This window comes from Cibotium barometz, chromosome 30 (genome assembly GCF_041138505.1).
Source record: "Cibotium barometz isolate CiBa-2024 chromosome 30, ASM4113850v1, whole genome shotgun sequence".
Classification (NCBI taxonomy): Eukaryota; Viridiplantae; Streptophyta; class Polypodiopsida; order Cyatheales; family Cibotiaceae; genus Cibotium; species Cibotium barometz.
Window position 1 is genome coordinate 51,752,732 of NC_141075.1, and position 26,499 is coordinate 51,779,230.

Here is a 26,499-nt window from a genome sequence, read left to right on the forward strand (position 1 = left end):
TTTGTTGTGCATATCCTTTGGCCACAAGCCTTATCAACAATACCATCAGCTTTCCTCTTCACTTCGTACACCCAGTTACTACCAATTGTCTTCTTGCCAAAGGCAAATCCACCAAATTCCAAGTACCATTTTTAGGTATGGCATTCATCTCATCCTCCATAGCTCCCATCCAATGCTCATGTTCTTAAGCTTTGTCAAATGAGCCTGGCTCATCAACATCACACAAGCTACTCAAAGAAACAACATCCGCATGATGTGGTTCATTCCTAGAACCAACTCGTGTCCTACAACCGAGAGGAGCTAGGAGTTTGCTCTCTTGCAAAGTTCAGATGAGACATCTAGGGACTGATCTGGCGCCTCTTGTAGAGCTGTCCACTCTTCTCTCACAACCTCTTCTACATCATCATGCATAACATGTTCATTTTGCTAAAGTTCAACATCCACATGGATGGGGTTGTACTATTGTACATCAATCGCAAGTGGAAGTAGTCCTCCAAACATGTCTTGTTGACCCCCTTGCAGCTATGTACCAAATTCAGCCATAGGCTAATTTACATTTTCAGCAAACACAACATCTCTACTCTCAAAAATCCTTTGTTATAGAAACGGTAGTGTTTGCTACCACTCTTGTACCCTAGCTTGCTTCTCATTTGTTGAGGCACATGCGCATATGCAAGACAACCAAAAACTCTGAAGTAATTAAATCTAGGCTTTTTATCATACCATGCCTCATATGGAGCAATGGTTTTCAATGCTTTTGTAGGGAATATGTTCAAAACATATGTAGCACACATGATTGAATCCATCCAAAATTTAAATTAGAAGATGTTAGTATTGGATGCAAATGCAATGTAAGAGTTAGTGCTTTTGCTTAAGGAAAAGAAGGCAATTGGATGTAAGTGGGTGTATAAGGTCAAGCATGATGCAAAAGGATCAATGAGTAGGTATACGGTAAGATTGGTTACCAAGGGTTATCCACCAACCTATGGCATTGACTATGAGGAGACATTCAATCCGATTTTCATGGCAATCGTGAGAGCTGTCATTGCTATGGTTGCAACAAAGGGTTGGTGATGGATATAAAGAATGCTTTCTTGCATGATGATTTGCAAGAAGAAGTATACATGATGCAGCACTAGGTTATGAGAGTGATGCACACCCCAATTCTCTGTGCAAGTTACGCAAAGGCTTTTATAGGTTGAAGAAGGCACCCAGAGTATAGTCAAACAAGATCGGGGAGTATCTTGTCACCATTGGATTTCAAATATCCAATGCAAATTTTTCACTTTATGTGAAAAAGATAGAGAGAAATGAAATGAAATGATATATTAACGTCTTCAAAAGGCCAAAATGACCTATGAGACCAAAAAGGTTACAACAATTGGTGGATCTAATACAATGTTTGTGTAAGAAAAGCTAAAACAACTAAACAACTAACTGAAACTGAAACAACAACTATGAGGAAAAGTAAGGTACTAGGAGCTCCTAATGGCTAATATCTAGGGAGGAAAACTCCAGCAACAAAGGTAAGCATCATATACATCACTATCGAAAGATGCTCTCATCGGTCGATGGCGGATATCCTCAATGTCCTCCATGGTGAGTACTCTGACTGGACGTCTCCCATGCCGTGCTAGTATGGTCCTGATCCTCTGTTGTAGTCTCCGCCGGTGTCGAGATAAGCCTCTCATCTTGGGATGCCTGGACCGCCCCAACTCTATAGCCCGATCAATCAGTGTACCTCTGGTGTGGCTATACTCTGAGGCTAGCTGCAATGCCCGCTGGCCTGACTGCTCAATCTCTGGTCGAAAGAAGTCTGTAATCTGCCTCTGTAGGTGTCTCTCCCTCTCTGATCCCCTCCCTCTCAAGAGACCCTCTCTATGTCTACGCAACTCCAACAAGTATAATCCGAGGCATCTCTCATCCTAATATCTCATGACTCTGGAAAGTGGTTCGAAACTCTCTCTGAACAGGGAGTGAAAACGGCCTCGTATCTCATAATATACTGGACAATGACATGTGTAATGTTACTCTGTCTCAGGCTCCATCTGGCACAACTGACAAATCCTGGCCTCAGCTGGTACTCCTCTGAATCTGCCAGTCTCAATCTCTAGCTGGTGTGAGGATGTGCGCATCTGACCAATAACACACCGTAACCCATGAGAAACATGAGTATCCATGTAGCTGGGTCTAATCACAAACCCATCCTCTGTGAGCTAGAAAACATGATCTCTATAGAAAGCCATCTTTGTACCAAGCTCGTGTGTCGGCGGCTGTATCCATGTCCTCCTAGTGCCCAGCTGAGTCAAGTCCTGCCTGATAAGTCTGGTAATCTCTGCCCGTGTGAGAGAGGGAGGGTGCATCCACGGAGTACTGAAATGGAGGTAGCCTATCCATACTAAAGCCATGCAGTTGGAACCAAGCTGTCATCTGTGCATACCAACGTGATCCGTCTCCCTTTGATGCCAACTGTCCTGAAGACTCCAGGGCTAAGCGAGCATATCTGTCTCTAGGGAGAGCCCAAGTGCTATGTATAAAGGAGACTGATCGAGTGAGTGCCTCTACTACCAATGGGGGGGCAGCCATCTCGGCATGGATAATATCATGTGGTACGGAGGCCTTGGTCCTAATCATCCGGGAAATCATAGAAACCAAGGGCCTCTCCATACGTCTCCATCCATCAGTGCTACCAGCTCGGCTGTAGTGATCCACTGAGGGTCCCCATATCTCCACTCCATACGGCATGGCTGAAGTGACCAAAGTGTCAAAGAGCCAGAGCTTTGTTCGAGGTTCTTGAAACTGAACCTGCGAACACATCCTCTCTAGTCTCCCCAATGCTGCATAAGCTCTGGTCAATCTCGTCTCCGCTGCTCTCCTCAAGGAAAATAGTGGGCCACTAAAAACCACACCAAGGTAAGTATATGCATCTGTATACTCCACTATCTCCTGACCATATGTAAAGGTGGGTACTGACCTCCTAACCCACTGTGCTGTGGTGTTACAACACCATCACCTTGGTTTTACCAAGGTTAACACACAATCCACTGTCCCGTGCAAACGTGTGCAATGCATCTAAATGACACTACATCCCCTCTGGAGGATCTGAGATCAGCACAATATCATCAGCATACAATCACAGCGGAATCCATGTCCCTGCTAGATGTGCTCCTCTGTCACCCTCCCGCTCTACATAGTCCGAAACCTCATCCACATACATCCCAAATAAGGTGGGAGAAAGTGGGACAGCCCTGTTTCACCCCAATAGTGGAGTGAACCATCTCAGATATACCCTGAGTAGTACGTACCTGCCCCACAACTGTCCTGTATAAAGCCATGATTCCCCAAATCAGCTCTCTGGGCACTCCCATCTCTTGTAGTCTGCGGATCAGTCTGGCTCTCGGTACTGTGTCAAAAGCTTTGCGGAAATCCACAAAGCAACAATAAATCCTCCTGCCATATAATCTGCCCCCCTCAATAATAGCTCTGAGTGTCAAGATATGGTCAAGAGTGGAGAAACCTCTCTTGAACCCTGCCTGCCGTGATGCACGTATGCCCTCTCTCTCTGCCCATCTACTCAACTCCTGCTCAAGAATAGATGCATATAATCTAGCCAATGTGTGACCAATCATGATGGTACGATAATTCCCAAGAAGCATGGGATATCCCCTGACTTGAAGATAGCCACAATCGTGGACATATTCCAAGTCTCAGGAAAACCCTCACACATGGCTCGGTTAAACATCATAGCAATAAGCTCTGCAAGCATATCTCTGGCATGAATAAAGTGCTCTCCTGCCAAACCATCATGATCATATGCTCTCCCAGTCCTCATCCTGTCAATAGCTTTCCTTACCATCTCAGCAGTAAAGAAAGCACATGTCTCTGGGCATGGCTCCGATGGGTCTGGCAAGGGTGGCTGTCCTGGTGCTGTGTACAGGGATGCTGCATACTCACCCCAAATCTCTGTGGAGGTAATGGCTGGTGATGGTGAATGCTCATGGAATAGTCTCCATGCCTCGCCTGAGTCCTAACTCATAAATAACTGATACAAATCCTTCTCTAACTGAGCAAGATAAGCCCTCTTCTTCCGTCGCACTAGGCGCCGGAAGGTAATCCGTGACTGTCTGTGAGTGGTAACACCCATGAGCACCTCTCTCTGTAATCTGATCCTCATCTCTCTCCACTCATCATACCAGCTGTTCTGGGGCATGTTCCCAGATCTTCTCCGTGTACGCTAACTATGGGGATATGCCTCTGATGCTGAAGCATAAAGCGTCTCTATCAATATCTGAGTGAGCTCATCTAATGGCCGTCCCGGCTCCTCGGCACATAAGCGTCTGTATATCTTATCCGTGTACACAATGTCAGTCTCTCTCGTAAAGGTATAACGAGTGTGTGTGGAGACCTGTCGCAATGGAGCTATGCTGAACCGAATGTGAGAGTGAAGGACAAGATAGCATGATCCACTGCTACTCCAACCGGCCTAGTGCCTACCATAAAATCCTGAAAAGGGGAATGAGACTGGGCTGAGCCATAACATAGTCCACTGTACTAGCACCATGCCGATGTGGAAAGCAAGTGAAACCGCCCGCTGCCGGGAATCTCTATAGGCCATTCAGGATGGCCAATCCATGTGCAGTCCCAAGTCTATCAAATACTGCCCATACTCAGTGTGTTCCTCATCCTGTGAGAGTCTAGATAGGCCCATATCCCTAACATCAAGCTCCCTCAACATCTCCTCTGAGGTATCACAAAATACTGTCTGGTTATGGGGGGTCTTGGCATTGAAGTCTCCCACGAGAATGATGTCACCATCCCTGGAGAACTCCCAAATGTCATCATCCAAAATAGAAAAGGGAGACTGCCCTCTAGGTGATGCATACACTGATGTACTAGGAGCAAAATAGCATATAGCAATGTAGAGATATCTTCCCGTCTCTGCCCTTTGTCTAACCCACATGTACCTAGCCTACTCATCTCTGCGGACTATATGTATCAGTGGCTGCAGCTCCTCTCTAAACAATACTACCACTCCTCCTGAGCCCCGTTCTCTATACTCTGAACGAGTCTCCTGTCTACAAGCTGTCTACCATCGGTATCCACTAACATGTGGCATGGACTGTCCAGGAGCCTGATGCGTCTCAGAGTAGAAGATGATGTCCCTCCCAGTGAAACTATCCTCAAAAGCCCCTACATCAAGGCATACAGATCCATTACAACACCAAGTAGCAACTTTGAGTGTAGTAACATAGGTCTCGCGCCGTCATAAAGAGCGCCTCTCCATAATCACCACTCTACCATCTCTATAGAAGGCCACTTTCCCTTTCTCTCGGACTGCCCTTCTTCCGGGCATAACTTCTTTCATGTGGGCAAGCTGTGAGAGAGTGAGGTCATCTCCAAGAAATATTCCCATCTTCTTGAGTGTAGGACGTCTCTTCAAGAAGTCTTTCTTCGCTTCCATGGATGGGAAACGAATGATAAGTGCTCTCTCCTTAGAAGATTCGCCACTACCTTCTCTCTCCTTGATGGTATTCAGCTCTTCAATCAAGGAGGGCTGAAATTTTCCATCCTCAAGCTTGCTCTGTGAAGTGGCTTCCAACTCCTTTTTGAGGGCTGACATTTCAGCCGCTTGACTTTTAGCATGCAATTTGGCCTCCACTAGTTCCTCCTTTAGGGCTGAAATCTCAGCCTCTTGCCTGGATGTTCTCTCTTCGAGCTCTTGGATTTTGTCAAATCCCTTCTCGAGTTTGGAGAGACGGTTTACGATTGCGGTGACGGAAGAGTTGACCATCTTCTTGTTTTCTTTGATAATTGTGATGAGCTTGTCCTCAACCTTCACGAGCTCTTCTTTAACTCTGGTCTTGGCCATGACTTTTTGCAGTACTTCCCACAGCCAATGGACCTCTGCTCGTCATTTATGTAGATGACTTGATTATCACTAGTAATAGTGATGCTAACATACATGATGTCATGAGACTTTTGAAGCAAAAGTTTGAGATGAAGGATTTAGGTGAGCTATAATATTTCTTGGACATAGGAGTGGTAATATCACCTCATGGCATTTTGTTGTTACAGAGACAGTATGTCTTGGACATGTTGTCCAAGTATGTTATGAGAAGCTATAAGGCTATTTCAGTGCCATTGGAATAGAACACAAAGCTTTCCACAAATACACGTGAGCTTTTGGAGGATCCCACTATATACAGACGCATAGTGGATAGCTTGATCTATATGACCATTGCTAGGCCAAACTTGAGCTATGCTGGATGACTTGATTATCACTAGTAATAGTGATGCTAACATACATGATGTCATGAGACTTTTGAAGCAAAAGTTTGAGATGAAGGATTTAGTTGAGCTATAATATTTCTTGGACATAGGGGTGGTAATATCACCTCATGGCATTTTGTTGTTACAGAGACAGTATGGCTTGGACATGTTGTCCAAGTATGGTATGAGAAGCTATAAGCCTATTTTAGTGCCATTGGAATAGAACACAAAGCTTTCCACAAACACACGTTAGCTTTTGGAGGATCCCACTACATACAGGCGCATAGTGGATAGCTTGATGTATATGACCATTGCTAGGCCAAACTTGAGCTATGCTGGTGGACTTGTGAGTCAGCTTATGCAAGCTCCCAGGAAGCCACACTTGGGATGTGGATAGACGGATTCTCAGGTACATAAAGTCCACAGATTAGAACTTTTCTATGGGACTGGTACAAAGATACAGCTACATGAATACAAAGATGCTGATTGGACTGGTAGAGTCGCAGACAGGAGATCTACGAGCAGCTTTATGTTTTCTTTTGGGAGTGATGCTGTGAGTCGGAGCAGCGAGAAACAGCCGACAGTTGTCTTGTTGAGCAAAGTGCAAGGGTGCTGTTATGGCAGCCTGTGAGATAGCTTGGTTTCGAAGGCTACTTGGTGATATGGGTGAGCCGTGGATAGGGTTGTCGTCATTTATTGTGACAACATGAGAAGCATACAACTCGCCAATAACCTAGTATATCATGCTAAGACAAAGCACATTGAGATGCATTCTCACTTTTGAGGGAGAAGATTCTAGCAAGTGATGTAGATCTGGTATATATCAGCACAAACAATTAGGTGGCCGACATCTTCATGAAGGCACTTGGCACAGAGAAGCTCCATAGATTTAGGAGCTTACTTGAAGTGCAATGTGTAAAGTCGAGCTCGAGGGGGAGTGTTGAGATATCAAGCTCAACTAGTGCTACGGACATTGATGACCCGTCTGGGTGAAAGCTTTCATACTTATGCCACTCGTACAGTCGGTGAGATTATGGTTGATATGCCACCAGTGGTTGGACGACAGGCTGTGTGACAGCCACTTTGGAGTACTAGAGTTACAACACAGTTTTAGTACCAGCTCATATATAATCGGGTTCACACTATGCACCGACCATTGTATGTTATAGTAAGAGAGTACTTTCCCTTATAGTATGTACTCTTATCTCTTTAGTTTATGGTCGTAGAAAAGAGAAGATAGAAGAAAATTCAACCATCTATCTCTCTTGTATCTTGCTCTCTCTCTTGCGCGTGTGTGTGTTTGCTTGCAAGGAACCCAAGCTCTCCCTCTCCCCCGCATTCTCTCCCCACCCCCCCTCCCCCGCCTGCCCATCACACGGCCCCAATACAAACACCCAAAACAATGAAAAATATTCCACCCAAAAAAAAAATGGTGTGTGTTTATCTTTATGGTATGATAAAGCCAAATAAAAATTGCCAACGCGGAGATAGGTCAAGTGGTGAAGGTGTTTGCCTATGACCAAGAAGTACTGGGTTCAAAACCCCACAAGATGCTTCCTCGGTAGCATCGCCTACGAGTAGATAAAAAGCGCCTACGAGCGGGCACCTACGGGCAGATAAAAACGAAGGATCTTGGGCCTCAGGCTAGTTTAAAGGGTTTAGGGTTTAGGGGGAGGCAAAAGGATGCTGAAGGAGGGAGGTAAATACCCAGTTTTTGGGTAGACATTTCCCCCTCTTTGGTTGATCAACCTCTAGTTAGTAGCCAGCCCAAAATGCTATACCTTTTTACCCATTTCGAACTGCTAAACCTGGCCAGGGCCCGGCACTAACGGACATTTGGGCACCTGGCCAGGAGCTGGTTTGGCACCTCCAAATCGGCTTCCCATCTGTAAGATCTTGACAGCACTAATTTCCTCCTCATTTGGGTTGTGTGATCTTTGCCACATGTTATATACTGATGGAAAGTTCAGGTTATTTCCCCAACTTACCAGAAACTTAAATCCACGAGTCAACTCCATGCGTTCCCTGTCCAGCACTCTAATAAGTCAAATGCCTGAGAGCCTTGGAGTTCTCCTAAAGCGTGCACCTAGTCTAGTCCCTATACATACCTAGCCTCACAACACTTATGGCTTGTCCCTTTCCAACAGAGCTCAGGGTGGTCTGAACACTCTACTAAACCCTAACCATAGTGTGCCCCCATAGACATGGAACACTCATCCGATCTGAGGCTGATGCATGTGACATGGTCAGTTACAAGCCTACTGTAGAATGGCCAAGGGGCCAAGGGGCAGGTCTGAACTTTATGGGTCGTTTAGGGTGTAACTGTAATGTACCTAACGCTAATCCTTGGGATTAGTGGCCTAATCAGACATGGTTAGAGGAGCCCTAGGATTAGGGAAAGCAAGCTAATATGGGTGGCTAAGGTGGATTATTAATAAAAACCCATAGTTAATGGCTAGTTGGTTATTTATAGCAGCAGTAATCACTATATAAGTGACTTGTGGGTTTATTATTATTGTTGACAGTTGTTGACAGTGGGTCTGAGCCTAGATCAGAGACTACCGCCATGGACGTGGCAGATAGGAGTGAGCCTTAGCCCCTAGCTTGGGGATGGTTTGCAGACGCAAACCTACAGTTGGGAGGTGAGCTAGCCTGCACCCCTTCTTTTTGGTACTAATCTTGTTGCTTACATTTAGGGAGACCTTGGAGGGATCTTACAGCGACATGGCGGAGCAATTGGCTATTGAGAAGCATCTTTGCAAGAAAAGCCTCTTCTGTAGCTTGTTTGATAGCATACGTAAGAAAACCAGCTGGGAATCAATAATTGAAACAGAGACAATTCCCAAATGTTTGGTAAGGACTTGATCTTCTCCATTCTGCCAGAATTGAAAGGTGTAATAGGTGTCTTGCATCCATTCTAAAGATATGTCTACTATAAGGAACATTAAACATGTATTTGGGGAAAAACAGAGCACACACTCTAAATGGACACCAAATTTGTTAGCTGAAAATAAGATGTTTCAAATTGACTTACCATGTTTGCATGGCAATATTCGGAGTTTGTCTCCATGTACATACTCTTCAAGACAAATAGCACAAGTCTCAGGGCTTGCGCTTTCTTTTTGACTGAAATTGGCAACTGGGAGAGCTTTGATTTCATCACTACTTAAGCCTGTAGGTTCCTGCAGCAGGTGCACACTGGCCCGTCTAAGGCGCTGTCTTCGCACAAAGAAGAATGTAGATATCACAGCCGAAAGAGTGAGCAATGAGATCGATGAGATGGCCAAAACTGACCAAGCACTAGTTTCAAGTGCAGGAAGCATAAAAAGTCTAGCATCCTTATCATCTACAAACTCTGACATGACAAGACCAGCTTCTTTTGTTATGAAAACAGCAGGTATCTCAATGCCAGATCCATTCCCAGACACTGCAATCAAATCCCAAACAAAACACGTAAAAAATTCAGTCTCCACAATTTGCTACTTTAAGCTGTCAAAAAACTAATATATATGCCCATTTTTATACAAGTTTAATTGTTGTTACAGCTGCAGTTGCTTCGAATTTACGACCTTTAATCAGGTAATCCCATCGACACATTCACTTCCATTCATTCTCATATGCAACGCCTCATATGCAATGGCAAGACAACATCCAAAAAAGGGCAGCATGGAAAGGGGAAATTATTTACACAAATGAGACCTACAACCATGCAAATTTAGCAATGGAAGGCAATACATTAAGCATGGGAGGAATGAGAGACGGGACCCTCACTGGTAACACAAGTCTCGGTCCTAGTGACCAAAGTAACCTAGTGTTTGACATACATTACAACCATGAGGGTTTAACCCTTCATTCCGCCAATAAACCAAAGATGACTGTCATGAAGAAATGAAAGAAATAAAAAAGACTAATCCAGAGAAACTAATGCTGCAGCTGCTAGATCCCCCTCTTCATAATTACGTTGTCATGAGCAACAAATAAGGAAAGATACTTTATGAATTTCTCTCTCATAAGTGCCTTTGCAGATATATCTGCAGGGTTACCTTCAGAAGGGTAAAACACCATTAAGATCTTGTCAGATGTTACCTTTTCACAGAGTGATAACCAATGTCAATGTGCTTTGTTCTCTGGTAGTAGTGAACTAGTTTGTTGGCCAATGGAATGCATATCGGTTATCCCAACCAATCTCTGTGGGTCGTGCATGCACTACGCCAAATGATGATGTAGCAGCCAGATACTCAGCTTCCGTGATGGGTAAGCCAACAGTTGGCTGCTTTCTTCTGACCCAACTGATAGGACCATTCAGCCAAGGTAAATAAATAATCGGTCGTGCTCTTTCTGTTACAAGTGCTCCTCAATTACTATCACAACTGCCCTCAAATTGGAGCTAATCTGCATCTCCAAAGTGACCCATGTTCAGGGAATATTTCAAGTACCTCAAAATTCTCTTAGCTGAATTCCAATGGACCTATCTAAGATGATCCATGAATTGTCTCATTGCACTGACTGCAAAACATAAATCATGCCTTGTTGTAAGCAAATAGATGAGCTTGCCCACTAATGTCCTATATAATTTGCCATCAACATCTGGATCTTTCTCATTGAGTTCCAATCTCACCCCTTTTTCCATAGTGGTTGAAATGGGCTTACGATCTTGCATCTTGATTTCTTCAAGTACTTGTCTAGCATACTTAAACTGATTGAGATAAAATCCATTTTTGGTCTGCATTACCTCAATGCCAGGAAAATTTGTATCTGTCATGTCAAATTAACTGCATAGTGTTGCCTTTGTTTTTGCTACGAGGGCCTCATCATTGCTTGTAATAATGAGGTCATCGACATATATTAAAGCTATGACTATTATGTCATCATTCAGCCTTACTATTTTCCAGCTTTTGACTCTGAAAGAATGTCCAGCCCTTGAGAATTAGAAGCAGCCCTAATCTAGCACCCAAACCAGCCATAAAATCAGTAGCAAGCAAGGAGGATCTTCAGGACTTTCATCTTCAGTAAAGTACCTACAAGGAAAGGAGAGGGGAGAGGTGGAGATCCTCGACAGTGGAACCCAATGCCACTATGATATGGATGAATGTTTATTATTTACTTGCTGTCTAATGCGATTCACAATCTATGTTAACAACTTTGGCAAGACTACCAGGCAATCATCATGAGAAAATGAAAATTTGACAAAACAAATAGCCCATGTCTAAGAGCAAGGACTACCACATGAGGGCTAGAAACACACCCACACCCCCAGCTTTTAGAAAAATGTCTAGGGAAGGAAAACCAGAAATGCCAGAAGACTTCACACTTGAAATGTATACGAACATTGAGGCTAAATAAGCTCATACATACCTTTTCCATCTTCACCACAGAACATTCCTTTAATGATTGTGCAGTGGTAAAACAGAAGAATTGCAAGGATCCATACTCTGAACAACCAACGCATACCAAGGGAGTTGTAGCCCAGCAGTTAGGTGCACTTACTCAAGACTAAGATGTTGGAAATATCACGCATTATCAATCCATTGGGGAACCATTTAAGCCTAATGATGTAAAGCCTAAAGCCTTAGAGTAAATCAGGATATTGTAACTCAGCAATATAGGAAGTCAAAAACCCTAGAATCTACCTAGAACAAGCACCTAGCTCAAGTGGGGTTAGGGGGATTCCAATCACATAAAGAGCCCAAATTGTAGGAGAGGTGCCTAGAATCATGGGATAAAGATTACGGATGATTAATCCACCATTAGCTGGTAATGCCTTGAGCTTAACACATGTACTCGTGCATATTTAAAGACCTCTAATCAATAGAGGTATAAGCGTGTGCCACTATCATCATCTTGCCCTAAACACACTCAAATCATCCACGAAGACTCTCATGTCCGTGGCTAGATACTCATAGAAGATTTCATGTACCATTTCCTATTGGTAAAATAGAGTTTGCATAGATTAGCGTGGAGAGAAGTGTGGATTAAGCATGGTGCTTAAATATAAGATTAAGCTAATGATACTTAACACAAAAGACATTGTTGATGGATGATTATTTGCTATTTCTAATACTCCCCCACCCATGATTATCCATCATTTAAGACGTGTGGATTTACAAAGCTCCTATTGGCTTTCGTTTTACCACCTTAATCTAGATATGGTTGGATTTACCAAGTTCTCTTTTACTTTGGTTTCACCAACTTAGTCTAGTGAGTATTTACAAAAGTGTTGAGATATTAGTGAGGGGCTTGCTGAGATTACATGGTGCTTCAAAGCGAGAGAAAGAAAGAAAGAAATAAAGTTCTATTAAACGTCTTCAAAAGACCCAATGGGTCTATGAGACCAAAAGTGATACAATAGTGTACATGTAATTTCATCATGGTACAACAAAAAACAAAGACTAGAGCTATGAGCTGGGAATGTCAAATCCGATCCATATGATACAAAGTGGGACCATCATCATCATACAACCTAAGGAGCTAACCCCCTCGTAGGGAGAGGGGGCCATCAAGGATATCAAGCATGGGGTTAGCTTGTAGAAGGCTTTGCAGATCCGTCAGGCGTGGGAAGGTGACTCTGTGCCTCTCCAAGATCTCCTCAAGCACCGGGCTTGCTATAGTCGTGGCCTAGTCTAGAGTCACACCAGAGTGGGGTCTAGAGTCACACCAGAGTGGGGTCTAGCGGGACGGCACACACTCGAGAATATGTCACTCGATGAGGCTATGGGTATGTCATCCATGGCTAGTGGGGCGTCCTCTCGTGGTTGGAAGAACTGAGTGATGGTCGCCTGGGGCCAATGTCACCATTTGGTCCCTTCACCAGTCTTGACTAGTGTTTCACACACTAAGCAGAGCCAAGGTGTGAATGGGGATTTTTCCACAGAAGAAAGCTGAAGCATTCACTGGTGATTGGCCTGAAAGATGGCCACAAAGCATGAGCTCCATGAGATTTAATGAGCTATGTGACTTATATGGTTTATAAGTCAACGTGTTCAGACATCATTAAAGTTTGGGCAGACATTGTATTGTTTTGGGCGTGGATCCATGGACGTGGTACAGTTTGTGCCAAAAGAGACCAACTTTTGTTATTTATAGAAAGGTTGGCTAAACAAAGCAAAAGGCTTGGACATCTTTAGCAAGGAGGACCACTTTTCGCAAAAAAGGAAAAGCTTATCACATGTTTTTAGGCTGGTTGACTACATCTAAAAAAGAGCATGGCTGAATCATTAAAAAAAAAGCATGAGGCTGTTCTCTTATGGGGAATGCGCACAGGTGAATCTACCCGTACAGCAATGTTCTCTCTCTTCTCTCTACTCGTCCCGCCCTCGTATCTGGCCACCCCGGACAACAGCTCTCCAATAGTAGCTTTGAAAAACTGGTTGCCTGGTGCGCTTCTTCCTTGTTGGCCGCTTCCAAGCTAGTACAACAGGGTGTATTCTCTCTCTTCCCTTGTTTTGGAGCAGTACAACTGTAGTGCTGTGATTTGGCCGTACAGTTGCAAGACACCTTCCTTGTTGGCTACTCTAATGCAACAGTGGGCTGTTTTGGGGCAGAGTCGAAGATTGTTTGAGGTGTAAGCCCAACGGAGGGTGCAGTGACAGATACAACCACATGTATGAGAGATAAAGATAGAGATAGAGATAGAGAGAGAGAGAGAGAGAGAGGGGGGGGGGGGGGGGGGGGGGGAAGAGATAGATGGGAGTAGGGGTTTCTCATAGTACACCACGTTCCCCGCTCCCTCTTCAGGAATTTATTTCAGGAACAATGCACAGGCTTTTCCAAGCAAGGACCAATACACAAATGATTACAATACCAAACATAAGTGTCGAAGTCGAGATCCAGCCGAGGTCGATGTCGAGGTGATAGATGTGTGACTCCACAAAGCAGCCCCTCCTTTCTAGAGGTTGAAGAAATTGGCACTCCTAGGGGGTGCTGGCACTGCAGGCTGGGGCAGCTCTTCAGAGGTGGTACTGAGGAGGTGTAGTAGCTCTGGCGCACAAGGCAGAGGCAGCACAATGCTTTACAAGGCAAAGGAGTCGTAGGCAGCGTATTGGGCGGCGGCTGTGGCGCATAGGCAAAAGGGGCGCACAAGTGCTCTAGGCAACACTTAGACAGGCTAGCGGTGTAAAGCGGCGTTAAGCAACTAGTGGCGAAGCTAGAGGCGCAGGCGGCGCACTGTAGCAGCAGGTAGAGAAGGCAGGAGGCGAGGTGGCGGCGCAAGCCGCTGGATTCTGTGCACAGGGCGGCAAGAGGCGAAGCAGGGGATAAAGGGTGGCGCAACTGGTGGAGCAACGGCGGATACGGGCACTACAGAGGTAGCTACCGGTGGAGACAAGGAAGTAAGGTGATGAAGAAGATGATGATGATGATGATGATGATGATTTCTTCTCAAAGTTCTCCAAGAGTTCTTCTATGATCCATGTAACTTGGTTGAACACAATGCTAATCAATACACTTAAATACACTAAGATTTCATGGACACTTGCTCAATTACAAGAAGTAATTTGCTGAATTGACATAAGACACACAATGAGCTAGAACGGCCGACCCCTCCCTTAAATAAAGTATATTGATCTTTGGAGAATCAAGTACATAGTGTCATGGGCATTTCTGACCAGATTTCCATACCAATGCATATGAATACAGTATTGCAAACAAGTGGTTGTCGATGTAGACTTGCAATCCACACTACCCTCTCATGTGCCCATGTTCCCCATCTGCTCTCTATAGTTCAGCCAACACATGGTAGCAACAATCTGCAAGAGAGCACGTAGGACAACAAAACACTACACAGGGTATGTGATCTTGCAATCCGGTTCCTCCCTCATGCTACTTGCTTCCATATTTAAGCATAAAAAGCCTACCAATTGCAAGTAGAGTCGAAGACAGTGGAAGTCTTCGCGATGGAAGTCCCTTGGAGTGATGAGATCTTCGATTTGTCACATTTCTTCGCGACGACAAAAGTATTCAAGAGGATGAAGGGAACCTTGGGAAAGCTTTCCCTATGGTTCAACTTGAGAAAGGAGGACTGCAATTAGGGTTTTCAGCAAAAGACCAAAAATTACAGCAATGAAGAGAGTTGTTTTGTTGAATTTCAATCATTGGGAGTGTGTAGGAGAGTGATTAGCATCCAGAAACACTCTCGGAAGCTTGAGAAACATGTTAGCAAGCTTGGAAATGGAGTTGGGGAGGAGAAAGTGCAGAAAATATAGCCCAACAGCCCTCATGAAGGAGGCGCCAATTGTCAGGTGTTTTTCTATAAAGATGTTTTGAGTCCGTGTACATATGGGATGCGTGGTGTGCAATAAAACTTTGCCCTGAATGCCCTGGCAAGTGTACAGACGGAATGGCTTTGGAGTGAGTTAGTGAATGCATTTTTCTTCGGAACAGCTGCTGGAGACTTGAAGTTTTTATTTGTATGAGCTTTCTAGTTGCCAAGAAGGTGTCTAGGATGTGTGTAAATAAGAGGTGGAAGAGCATGAGGATGTAAATGATGGGTTTTGATGAGCCTCTGGTGGAAATAATGTAGATATGCTGGTTTATGTGGAGAGAGCTCAATTCAGACTGTAATTATTGAAATTTACAAAGGACGCCAGCAAAATATAAATTGCTTTTATGCTTGAGTTTTGAGAATCTTTCAGGTTTGGAATGGCTGTCTTGGTAATGATGATGCCGATGATTTAAAGTTGTGGGCAGCTCTTATCAGTTCTGGAAGGTTATGAGTACTACACGTGAAGTTGAGACGAATGATGATGTAAAGGGGTGTGGTTATTATGAAGCTTTATAAAAAAAAAAAAAAAAATACATAGTCTAAGTGGCCAATAAAACAAATGGCCACTTGGAAGTCTTTATGGGCCGCCACCTCAATGTCTAGAAGGCTGGAGAGAAGGGGCCGCTTCGAAGGTAGAGAAGGGGGGGTCGCCGAATAAAAAAAGAAGTCGCCCTTGCAGAGGCGTGGGCAGGCGAACCAGGTGGTACTTGAAGGCATTGGAGAGCTACAGACGGAGGGTGATTGTGCTAAGGGAGTAGGGGTGTTCTGCAGACGCAGAGAAGGAGAAAGAGCCAGCGTCGAGTAGTGCGAAGAGCCAGTTTCAAAGGGTGGCGAAGGCGCTAGTGGCAGCTGCAGGTGCGGAGGACAAAAGAAGGCCGCCTTGGGCAGGGCCGGCTGCTGGGAATCATTAAGGGACTGGAGATGATCGAAGAGAAGGCTACGCAGCCGTAGGTGAGAAGGGCTGGTGTGTGAGACGCTGCAGAACAGAGGCGAGGGGAGCCACAGGCTGGCGGTTAGAAGAGTTGGCCGCTTCGTCGGAGTTAGAAGGGACGCCTGGTGGAGTTGCTGCAAAGGGAGAGGTAAGGTGCCGCCTTGTGAGAGGGCAGAGTTGGTGCTAGACGTCACACGAAGCTGGAAGCGCCCAGGTGATCGAACCAAGGGAGAGGCAAGCAAAGGTGCCGCCTTGTGAGATGAAAACCTGGAGCGAATGAAGTGCAAAGGCGCTGGGGACCAGTGGACCGCCTTGCTGAAGAGAGAGGGAGCTAGAGAAGAGGAGCGCTGGAGTGCAGCCCGCAGGTGTAAAGGGGTGTAAAGGGCCAGTGGGCCACCTTGTGAAGAGCGAGAGGCAGGCAAGTTGTCAACCGTGGCTGTTTAGCGTGAGGTTGCCGCCTATAAGCAGTGGAGGCGCTTAAGAGGCGCAGGCTTGTAAGAAGGTGGCCTTGTGAAAGGAGACCTTCTAGTAGCAGAGACTGGCAGCTACAGAGGACTCTGGTAATTCTGCAGAGTTGAGGTGAAGTTTGATGTGGCTTGGACTGCATACAAGAGCAAGGTCGGTGAGGCTATGTGAGCTATGAGAGGGAGTGTGTGATGTGTTAATAACGGAAGTGGTGGCAGTTGTCATCTTGTCTTTGTGTGATTGCTCGCCTGCTGATGTGGTCAGGCTGGAGCTGACCAGCTTCTATCACTATTTTCTGTGTTTGTGTTTGGACAATTGTAAGTTTCCCTCTGTACTCCGCTGATTGAATTGCAGATTAAGCAATAGAGGTGTCTTGTTTTTCCAATTTGAGCCTGTGGTGTGTGATAGTGGTGAATGGATGAGGGTAAAGGAGTAAGGATATGAGGAAAGGTGTGGTCTGTTGCTGATTTTCTTTCCAGCTAGAGAAGCTGGTGGTGCTCCTTGTGCTTGTGAGTGTCTGAAGGTGGTGAGTCGGCGAGCTATAGTGGCCTTCTTGTGTTCTTGAGCTGCCTCACATCTTTCTGGTGCCCCCACTGAGGATTGCTCTGCTATTTTTCTTCAGTTTATCAGGGTGTGTGCCCTAGGAGTTGAGAGTTTTAGGGGAGGTGTTTCCTTGGGTTTCGAGGTGAAATTTGGGGGTTAAAATGATGTCTTATCCAGAGTTTTATGGTAGCCCTAATGAGGATGTGGCAGATTTCTTGGAAAGGATGGAGGTTGCATGCATAAGCAACCATATTAATGAGTCGGTACTGGTGTTGCGGCTACTGAGCATCTGTTTGAAAGGGGATGCAAGGGACCTGGTACAGAGCTTATGAGGAGTCATTGAGGGTTGCTGTTCCACATCTTGATATGACTGAGAATGGATTAAAGACAGCACTTAGCAACAGGTTCAAGAAGGTAGAAGACCCCGACAAGGTTTGGCATGAGGTGCAAGCTCTGACACAAGGTGAGTTTGAATCATTAGATGATTATATGAAGAAATTTTCTTTGCTATGGGAAACTTTATGCAGGGCTTTAGGGGAAGACCAGGTACCCCCTGACATGATGAAGAAAAACAAGTTTGTAGCCGGGCTTAAGAGGAGTATTCGCTGGGAAGTGGAATTGAAGAAGCCCAGCTCTTATGAGGATGCGGTAGAAATTGCTAAATCAAAAGATTGGAAGCTGCAGCGGATGAATCAGCTGGGGATGATTCCAGTTGTAGCACAGCCGGAGATTCGTAGAGTGGAGGCTACACCCATGAATGCAGTGATAGAGAGGATGAAGCCCACTGAAGCCCAAGCTGTGCAGATGGTGCCACAAGCTAGTCAAGGAGTACCTATGGTTCCTGCAGGTTCTGATGAGGGATTGCGACAGGATATGAAACAGATGGTTGATCTTATGAAGAATTTGAGCTTAAATTTAATGGGAAGTACAGGTGGTGGACGTGGTAGAGGCCGAGGCAATAATCATGAAGGGGGAGATGGACAAGCAGGATATGGACGTGGTCGCGGTAGGGGCTGTCGTTTCATCCCTACATGCTGGAACTGTGGTGAACTTGGTCATCTGAGTACAGATTGTGATAAGCCTCAGCGTATGGGTGGTGATATGTACCCACTACCTTCACAGCTACCTGATAGGTCAAATGATTATGGTATTGATATCAGGGATCAAGCAGGCCCCAGTGGAATCACAGCTGAGGAGAAGGGGAAGGCAAAGGTCATGAATGTTGTTACTCTGGAGAATGTTCAGGTGAGAGAAGAAGGGGATGTGATGCCCGTTGGCAAGCGCACAACGGATGAAAGAGAAGGAAAAGGGGTGGCTGGACCCAGCCGTAAGAAGGGGAAGCAACAGGAAGGAGAAGATGTAAAAGCCAAAAGGAAGCGGAAGCCTCGTAGAAGGTTCCAGGTGTCAGACTTCCCACTGGGGGATGGGCAAACCAGCTATGACTTGAAATCTGATTTGGTGAACAGGAAGGCAAACATCACCTTTGGGCAGTTGGTAGAGATGGTGCCAAAATTGAGAAGACAATGGAAGAGACTTGTGAATCCAATGGAAAAGGAGTCAAAGAAGAAGTCAGTCAAAGTACTATCTTCAGAAGAGCTTCCAGATATTTGCCCTATTGTGGAGGTGTGGAGTAAAGGCAGGAATCTTGGTCAGGCCTATATAGATGGAGGAGCTCAAATCTGTGTGATTACCCAATCATGTGTGGAGCAGTCAGGCTTGAGGGTGTCTGGGGTTTCTGGTTTTCGAATCAGGATGGCTAATCATCAAAAGGTAAAATGTCTTGGTATGATAAAGGAATTGGAAATTGAAGCTTTTAATGTCAAAGCTACTGTAGATTTTCATGTGATGCCTGCGGGTCTTGGTGCTTTTCCAATTATTCTTGGACGACCCTGGTTGCAAGTGGTGGGTGCAGTACAGGACTGGAGGTATGGGACCATTTCTTTGCATAATAAGCAGGGTAATAAAAAATCTTTTGAGATGCATAGTGGGAGATCTTTGAATGATGTGTGGGAGAGGCCACAGGATTCGAGTGAAGAGGAAACTACCACCAGTACTTCTGAATCAGAGATGGATTCATCGACCACTGCTTCTAGCGGAGAAGAGGCAGATGTGGCTTTCCTAATATTAGAGCAACAAGGTGATGAAGATAAAGAAGTACAAAAAGTGGGTGCTGAGGGAGAAGATACTATGGGGTCGTATGAAGTAATCGAGGAATTAATGCAGCCAAAGATAGAAGTGAAGAAGAAGCAGGAGCTGATTGAAGGAATGCTGAGTCCGGATCTCTCGAGTGGAGAAAAGGTTAGATATGTTAATATGCTGTCTCATTTTCCAGAATTGTTCATCACTTCTTATAGGGAGATTCGAGGATTTAAAGGGCCAGATTTGAGGATTGAATTGAAAGAAGGTGTAAAAACAGTTAGGCAAAAGTTTCGCAGGATGGGACGAGAACAAATGCAGGCCCTGAGAGAGGAAGTTGATAAGCTGTTGAGTGCAGGTTTCATTACACCAGTGGATACAGCTGAGTGGGTAAGTCCTACAGTGGTGAGTCCAAAGAAAGATGGCAGGTGGCGTATATGTGTGGATTTCAAGCCTTTGAATGCTGCTACAAAGAAGGATTCTTACCCCCTACCTTTTTTGGATGAGATCTTGGATGCTGTAGCTGGATATGAAAGGTATAGTGGTTTGTGATGGGTATTCAGGTTATTTCCAGTTAAAGATTGCAGAAGAAGATCAGTGCAAGACGACTTTCATTACACCGTGGGGGTGTTTCTGCTACAAAGTTCTTCCTTTTGGATTGGTGAATGGACCAGCCTACTATCAAAGAAGGGGCGAATTGGGTATTATCTCCTTCTTTAAACAAGTTTGTGAAGGATTTTATTGATGATTTTTGTATATGCAGCTCCAGGCAAGAGCATTGTGATAAGCTGGCTACAGTTTTTCAGCGTTATGATGAGTGTGGTGGTCAATTAAATCCAAAAAAGTGTTTTTTGGCTCAACCGAGGGTGAAGCTCTTGGGCCATGTTATTTCAGAGAATGGTATTGATCCGGATCCTGATAAAGTCAAGTCTCTTCTTCTTCTTCCTACACCAAAGAATACAAGGCAACTAGCTACTTTTGTGCAAAAGGTGAAGTATATGACTCGATTCATCTCTCTATCTTCACAGTTGTTATATCCTTTGCAGCAAGCAGCAAAGCATGATCCTTTGCATTGGACGGAGGAGTGTGAGGTAGTTTTCCAAAAAGTGAAAGAGGTGTTGGGAGCTATTCCTACAATGCAGGCGCCTAATTGGGAACAGGTATTTTATGTCAATCCTTCAGTAGGTGAAGATGCTATTGGACCTATGTTGTTACAGAAGGGAAAAGAATCACATTATATGCATGTAGTCGGTTCCGCCATTACTTGTTGCCTTGCCCCTTTGTGTTTTTGACAAGCTACACTTTTTTGCCTCAGTTGATAAATGGCACAAATTTATCTAAGGCTATGATGAAGTGGGTGATTGAGTTGCAGGAATTTACTTTCTCATTCTTGGTGGAAGAGAGTACCAGGGCTACCTTAGCTGATCTACTGACATATAAGGAGAGTCCTCTTCTTATAAAAGAGGAGACCATCAAGAAGCCAGTTGAGGATGCAGCTGAATTGGTGTATGCACACTTATTATATTTTGATGGTTCCTACAGGAAAAGCCATGATGCAGCCTCAGGAGGTTTGGTGCTTTATGATCCGCAGGGTTGCCTTGTTTTTAAGAAGGGTGTTAAGGTGGATGCACATAGCAACAATGAAGCGGAGTATCTGACTCTGGAAGTTGGATTGCAAATATGCTTGAAGCATGGTGTACACAGGATTCGCATTCGAGGAGATGCATTGCTTGTGGTAAAACAGGTATTGGGAGTTTGGAAGTCAAAGAATATGTTACTCAAGGAAATGTGTTTCAAGATTAAAGGTCTGTTGAAGGAATTTGAAGCTTGGAGTCTTAAGGATGTGGATCGAGGTCATAATGAGGAGGCTCATGAAGCAGCCCAAGGAATGATTGGTGAAGTTTTTGTTCTAAAAGCTCATGCATTATTTTATTGTGGCAGGGAGAATTTACAGGATGTTGAGGAGTTTTTGTTGACAGGAATGATTCCTAATGGTATTGAAAGATCAAAAAAATATGGTTTCATCAGGAAAGCTGCAAGGTATATGATGGTTGGTGATGCTTTGTATTTGAAGGGAATTGATTTGATAATGCGACGGGTACCTTGGAAGGGAGAAATCTACAAAATTCTTAAGGAAAACCATGAAGGAGCATGCGGTGGACATTTTGCCTCAAAGATTACCTTGCATAAGGTATTGCAGGAAGGTTATGTATGGCCAAGTGTACATAAGGACGTTAATCATTGGTGCAGGTCATGCAAACAATGCCAAGCTCACAGTAGACGGATATTAAAGCCTGAGATGAGAAAGACAATTCTTGCTTATGATGTTTTTGAAAAATGGGGAATTGATGCTGTGGGACCATTGCCTATTACTAGCCGAGGGAAGTGCTACATCTTGACTGCAGTTGATTACCTTTCTAGATGGACGGAAGCAAAAGCAGTGAAACAAATTACTGCTAAGGAGGTAGCAAAGTTTATATATCAGGATATTTGTTGTAAATTTGGTGTGCCATTGGAATTGCTTTCTGATCAGGGTCCAGCTTTCAGAGCAGAGCTTATGGACTATTTGTGTACAAAGATGAAGATCAGTCGCAATTTTACCACACCTTACTATCCACAGTGTAATGGCCTGAATGAGCGTTTCAATGGTGAATTGATCAAGATTTTATCTAAGGTGACAAAACAACAAGGCAAGAATTGGAATCTGGAGTTGCCTGCTGCCTTGTGGGCATACAGAACAGCAATTAAGACTAGTACGGTTTCACTCCATTTCATCTTGTTTATGGGAAGGAAGCCTTATTGTCTATTGAGGTGGAGATACCAGCTGTTAAAATGTTGGAAAAGCTTTTGGAAGAACCTAAAGATGCCCTTAAAGAGCGGCTATTACATTTACAAGAAGCACAGCTGAACAGGGATAATGCTTTGAAGCATTATGAAGATATGCAGGCAAGGACGCTGGAGAAGTTCAACAAGAAAATAAAAAGCAAGGGAATTATGAAGGATGATTTGGTATTACGTTATAATAGCAGGCTGGATAATGCCTTTCATAAGAAGTTCCAAATTAAATGGGAAGGACCCTTCTTGGTGATGCAAGGATTTGCAAATGGCAGATTTAGATGGGACTTTACATGCTTCCAGGGTAAATGGATACAGGCTGAAGAAGTATTATGCACGCTTGATGGTGATTGTGCAGGATGCAGTGTCTGAAGATGTGATTCCAGATGAAAGGCAGTTTTTAGATATGGATTTAGGTCTTGAAATGCTTTTTACTGCTGATCATGAATGATTCAGCAGGCTGGGGGTTGGGCAAAGTATGTCAGGTGTTTTTCTGTAAAGATGTTTTGAGTCCGTGTACATATGGGATGCGTGGTGTGAAATAAAACTTTGCCCTGAATGCCCTGGCAAGTGTACAGACGGAATGGCTTTGGAGTGAGTTAGTGAATGCATTTTTCTTCGGAACAGCTGCTGGAGACTTGAAGTTTTTATTTGTATGAGCTTTCTAATTGCCAAGAAGGTGTCTAGGATGTGTGTAAATAAGAGGTGGAAGAGCATGAGGATGTCAGTGATGGGTTTTGATGAGCCTCTGGTGGAAATAATGTAGATATGCTGGTTTATGTGGAGAGAGCTCAATTCAGACTGTAATTATTGAAATTTACAAAGGACGCCAGCAAAATATAAATTGCTTTTATGCTTGAGTTTTGAGAATCTTTCAGGTTTGGAATGGCTGTCTTGGTAATGATGATGCCGATGATTTAAAGCTATGGGCAGCTCTTATCAGTTCTGGAAGGTTATGAGTACTACACGTGAAGTTGAGACGAATGATGATGTAAAGGGGTGTGGTTATTATGAAGCTTTTTTTTTTTTAAAAAAAATACATAGTCTAAGTGGCCAATAAAACAAATGGCCACTTGGAAGTCTTTATGGGCCGCCACCTCAATGTCTAGAAGGCTGGAGAGAAGGGGCCGCTTCGAAGGTAGAGAAGGGGGGGTCGCCAAATAAAAAAAGAAGTCGCCCTTGCAGAGGCGTGGGCAGGCGAACCAGGTGGTACTTGAAGGCATTGGAGAGCTACAGACGGAGAGTGATTGTGCTAAGGGAGTAGGGGTGCTCTGCAGACGCAGAGAAAGAGAAAGAGCCAGCGTGGAGTAGTGCGAAGAGCCAGTTTCAAAGTGTGGCGAAGGCGCTAGTGGCAGCTGCAGGTGCGGAAGACAAAAGAAGGCCGCCTTGGGCAGGGCCGGCTGCTGGGAATCATGAAGGGACTGGAGATGATCGAAGAGAAGGCTACGCAGCCGTAGGTGAGAAGAGCTGGTGTGTGAGACGCTGCAGAACAGAGGCGAGGGGAGCCAGAGGCTAGCGGTTAGAAGAGTTGGCCGCTTCGTCGGAGTTAGAAGGGACGCCTGGTGGAGTTGCTGCAAAGGGAGAGGTAAGGCGCCGCCTTGTGAGAGGGCAGAGTTGGTGCTGGAGGTCACACGAAGCTGGAAGCGCCGAGGTGATCGAACCAAGGGAGAGGCAAGCGAAGGAGCCGCCTTGTGAGATGAAGGCCTGGAGCGAATGAAGTGCAGAGGCGCTGGGGACCAGTGGACCGCCTTGCTGAAGAGAGAGGGAGCTAGAGAAGAGGAGCGCTGGAGTGCAGCCCGCAGGTGTAAAGGGGTGTAAAGGGCCAGTGGGCCACCTTGTGAAGAGCGAGAGACAGGCAAGTTGTCAACCGTGGCTGTTTAGCGTGAGGTTGCCGCCTATAAGCAGTGGAGGCGCTTGAGAGGCGCAGGCCTTGTAAGAAGGTGGCCTTGTGAAAGGAGACCTCCTAGTAGCAGAGACTGGCAGCTACAGAGACTCTCTGGTAATTCTGCAGAGTTGAGGTGAAGTTTGATGTGGCTTGGACTGCATACAAGAGCAAGGTCGGTGAGGCTGTGTGAGCTATGAGAGGGAGTGTGTGATGTGTTTAATAACGGAAGTGGTGGCAGTTGTCATCTTGTCTTTGTGTGATTGCTCGCCTGCTGATGTGGTCAGGCTGGAGCTGACAAGCTTCTATCACTATTTTCTGTGTTTGTGTTTGGACAATTGTAAGTTTCCCTCTGTACTCCGCTGATTGAATTGCAGATTAAGCAATAGAGGTGTCTTGTTTTTCCAATTTGAGCCTGTGGTGTGTGATAGTGGTGAATGGATGAGGGTAAAGGAGTAAGGATATGAGGAAAGGTGTGGTCTGTTGTTGCTGATTTTCTTTCCAGCTAGAGAAGCTGGTGGTGCCCCTTGTGCTTGTGAGTGTTCTGAAGGTGGTGAGTCGGCGAGCTATAGTGGCCTTCTTGTGTTCTTGAGCTGCCTCACACCAATCTCTAGAGAGAGGAGGAGTGAGTTGGTGAGTTGTCCAGTGTAGGTGGCAGGCAGGTGCTTTGTGGAGCAAGCTAGAGTGAACCACATGGCTAGTTACTCCCTTTGTACAAAGGGGATAAGATCTGGGCGGTGGACATTGGGTTATGTCCACCTCGGGACATCAGTGTGTGTGAACACCGGGCTGGTCATAATTTATAAGTGAGTTTTGGTCGCCCAAAACTTAATGAAGTGTGTACACACTCACTTATAAATTAGTGCTAACTCCTAAGGCTAGGTTTATGACCAATACTTACCACCCTTCACATGCCACATAACCATGTCAACAGACAGTTTCACACGCACGATTCGCGGATGGGTGTCCCCTTACCCGGAACTACACATTGGTCAAGCAAGCAAGAAAACAGCAACAAAGATGCTATGCAATGCAACATTCGTATGGACAATCCCCGTTCATGAGACTACCAAAATAGACGTGCTCCAGGCAAGTACACGAAGTACCAGACCCAATGGAACACCAATCCACCAGGTATTTCCGTGCATGTACACACAGGCACAAGTCCCAACAGAAAGCCAAGTCCACAGTATCACATGAGTGGCATCAATACCCGGACACCAGTCCAATGTACATACATGATAAGAAAGCACGGGTGGACCGATTGGGTGGCCAAATGGTGACATTCCCCCGGCTTCTAAATAGTTGTCCGCAACTAAAAAGCATCCAAATATGTCTAAAGCACATGCGGGCAATCTCTGAAGAACTCTTCATCTACCCATTTAGCATCAATGGGAAGATAGTTCTTAAACTTCACAAGGTAACACCTCACAAATTTGCCTGCAGAAGCAAGCTTGCGTTCCTTGTGATACACAATCTGCTCTGGCTGCAAGATCTCCTCAAGCTAATCCACTTCCGGCCCTACATACTTGCGAAGGAGACTCACATGAAAAGCATTGTGTATGTGCCAATGACTAGGTAATGCCAATCTAAAAGCCACTTCATTGATCTTCTCGATTACTCGAAAAGGTTCATAGTACCTCGTTGCAAGCTTAAGATATGCACCCTCTTTGCCATGCCTGTTTGCAAGTCTTGCTTTCTTAAATTTCAGCAATACCCAATCATTCTCTTTAACATCCAATTGCCTTCTATGCTTGTCAACAGCCTTTTTATGCTTGTCTTGTGACCTTGCAATGGCTGTCCACACCTAAGAAAAAGTAATATCCAAGTCTCTTACATACTCATCAGCTGCAACTATCTCATCCTTTGTGCGAAGGATGGGTTGCAAAACCACCTTACCATAAACACTCTCAAACGGGGCCTTTCCCATAGATGCATGCACCGTGTTGTTGTATGCAAATTTCACAAGCGGTAAGTATTTCTCCCAAGAAGACTTTTGATCCGCCACATAGCATTTCAAGAGATTCAACATGGCTGAATTTACAGCCTCACTTTGCCCATCCGTTTGAAGGTGATAAGCTGATGAGAAGTCTAATTTGGTGCCCATATTATCAAATAAGGCCCGCCAAAAGAGACTTGTAGTCCTGGGATCTCTATCCCCCACAATGGACTTCGGCA

General features: G+C 44.9%; 1 protein-coding gene across 2 annotated transcripts in view; it reads right to left on the reverse strand.

Annotated features, from left to right (window-relative positions):
- Positions 1 to 26,499, reverse strand: part of LOC147621627 (receptor homology region, transmembrane domain- and RING domain-containing protein 2-like) — a 109,253-nt gene that overhangs the window by 12,881 nt on the left and 69,873 nt on the right. For both annotated transcript variants that reach the window (XM_086824418.1, XM_086824417.1), the window contains exon 3: positions 9,305 to 9,697. In XM_086824418.1, the coding sequence (XP_086680544.1) occupies positions 9,305 to 9,697 (393 nt within the window). The remainder of the gene's footprint in view (positions 1 to 9,304; positions 9,698 to 26,499) is intronic.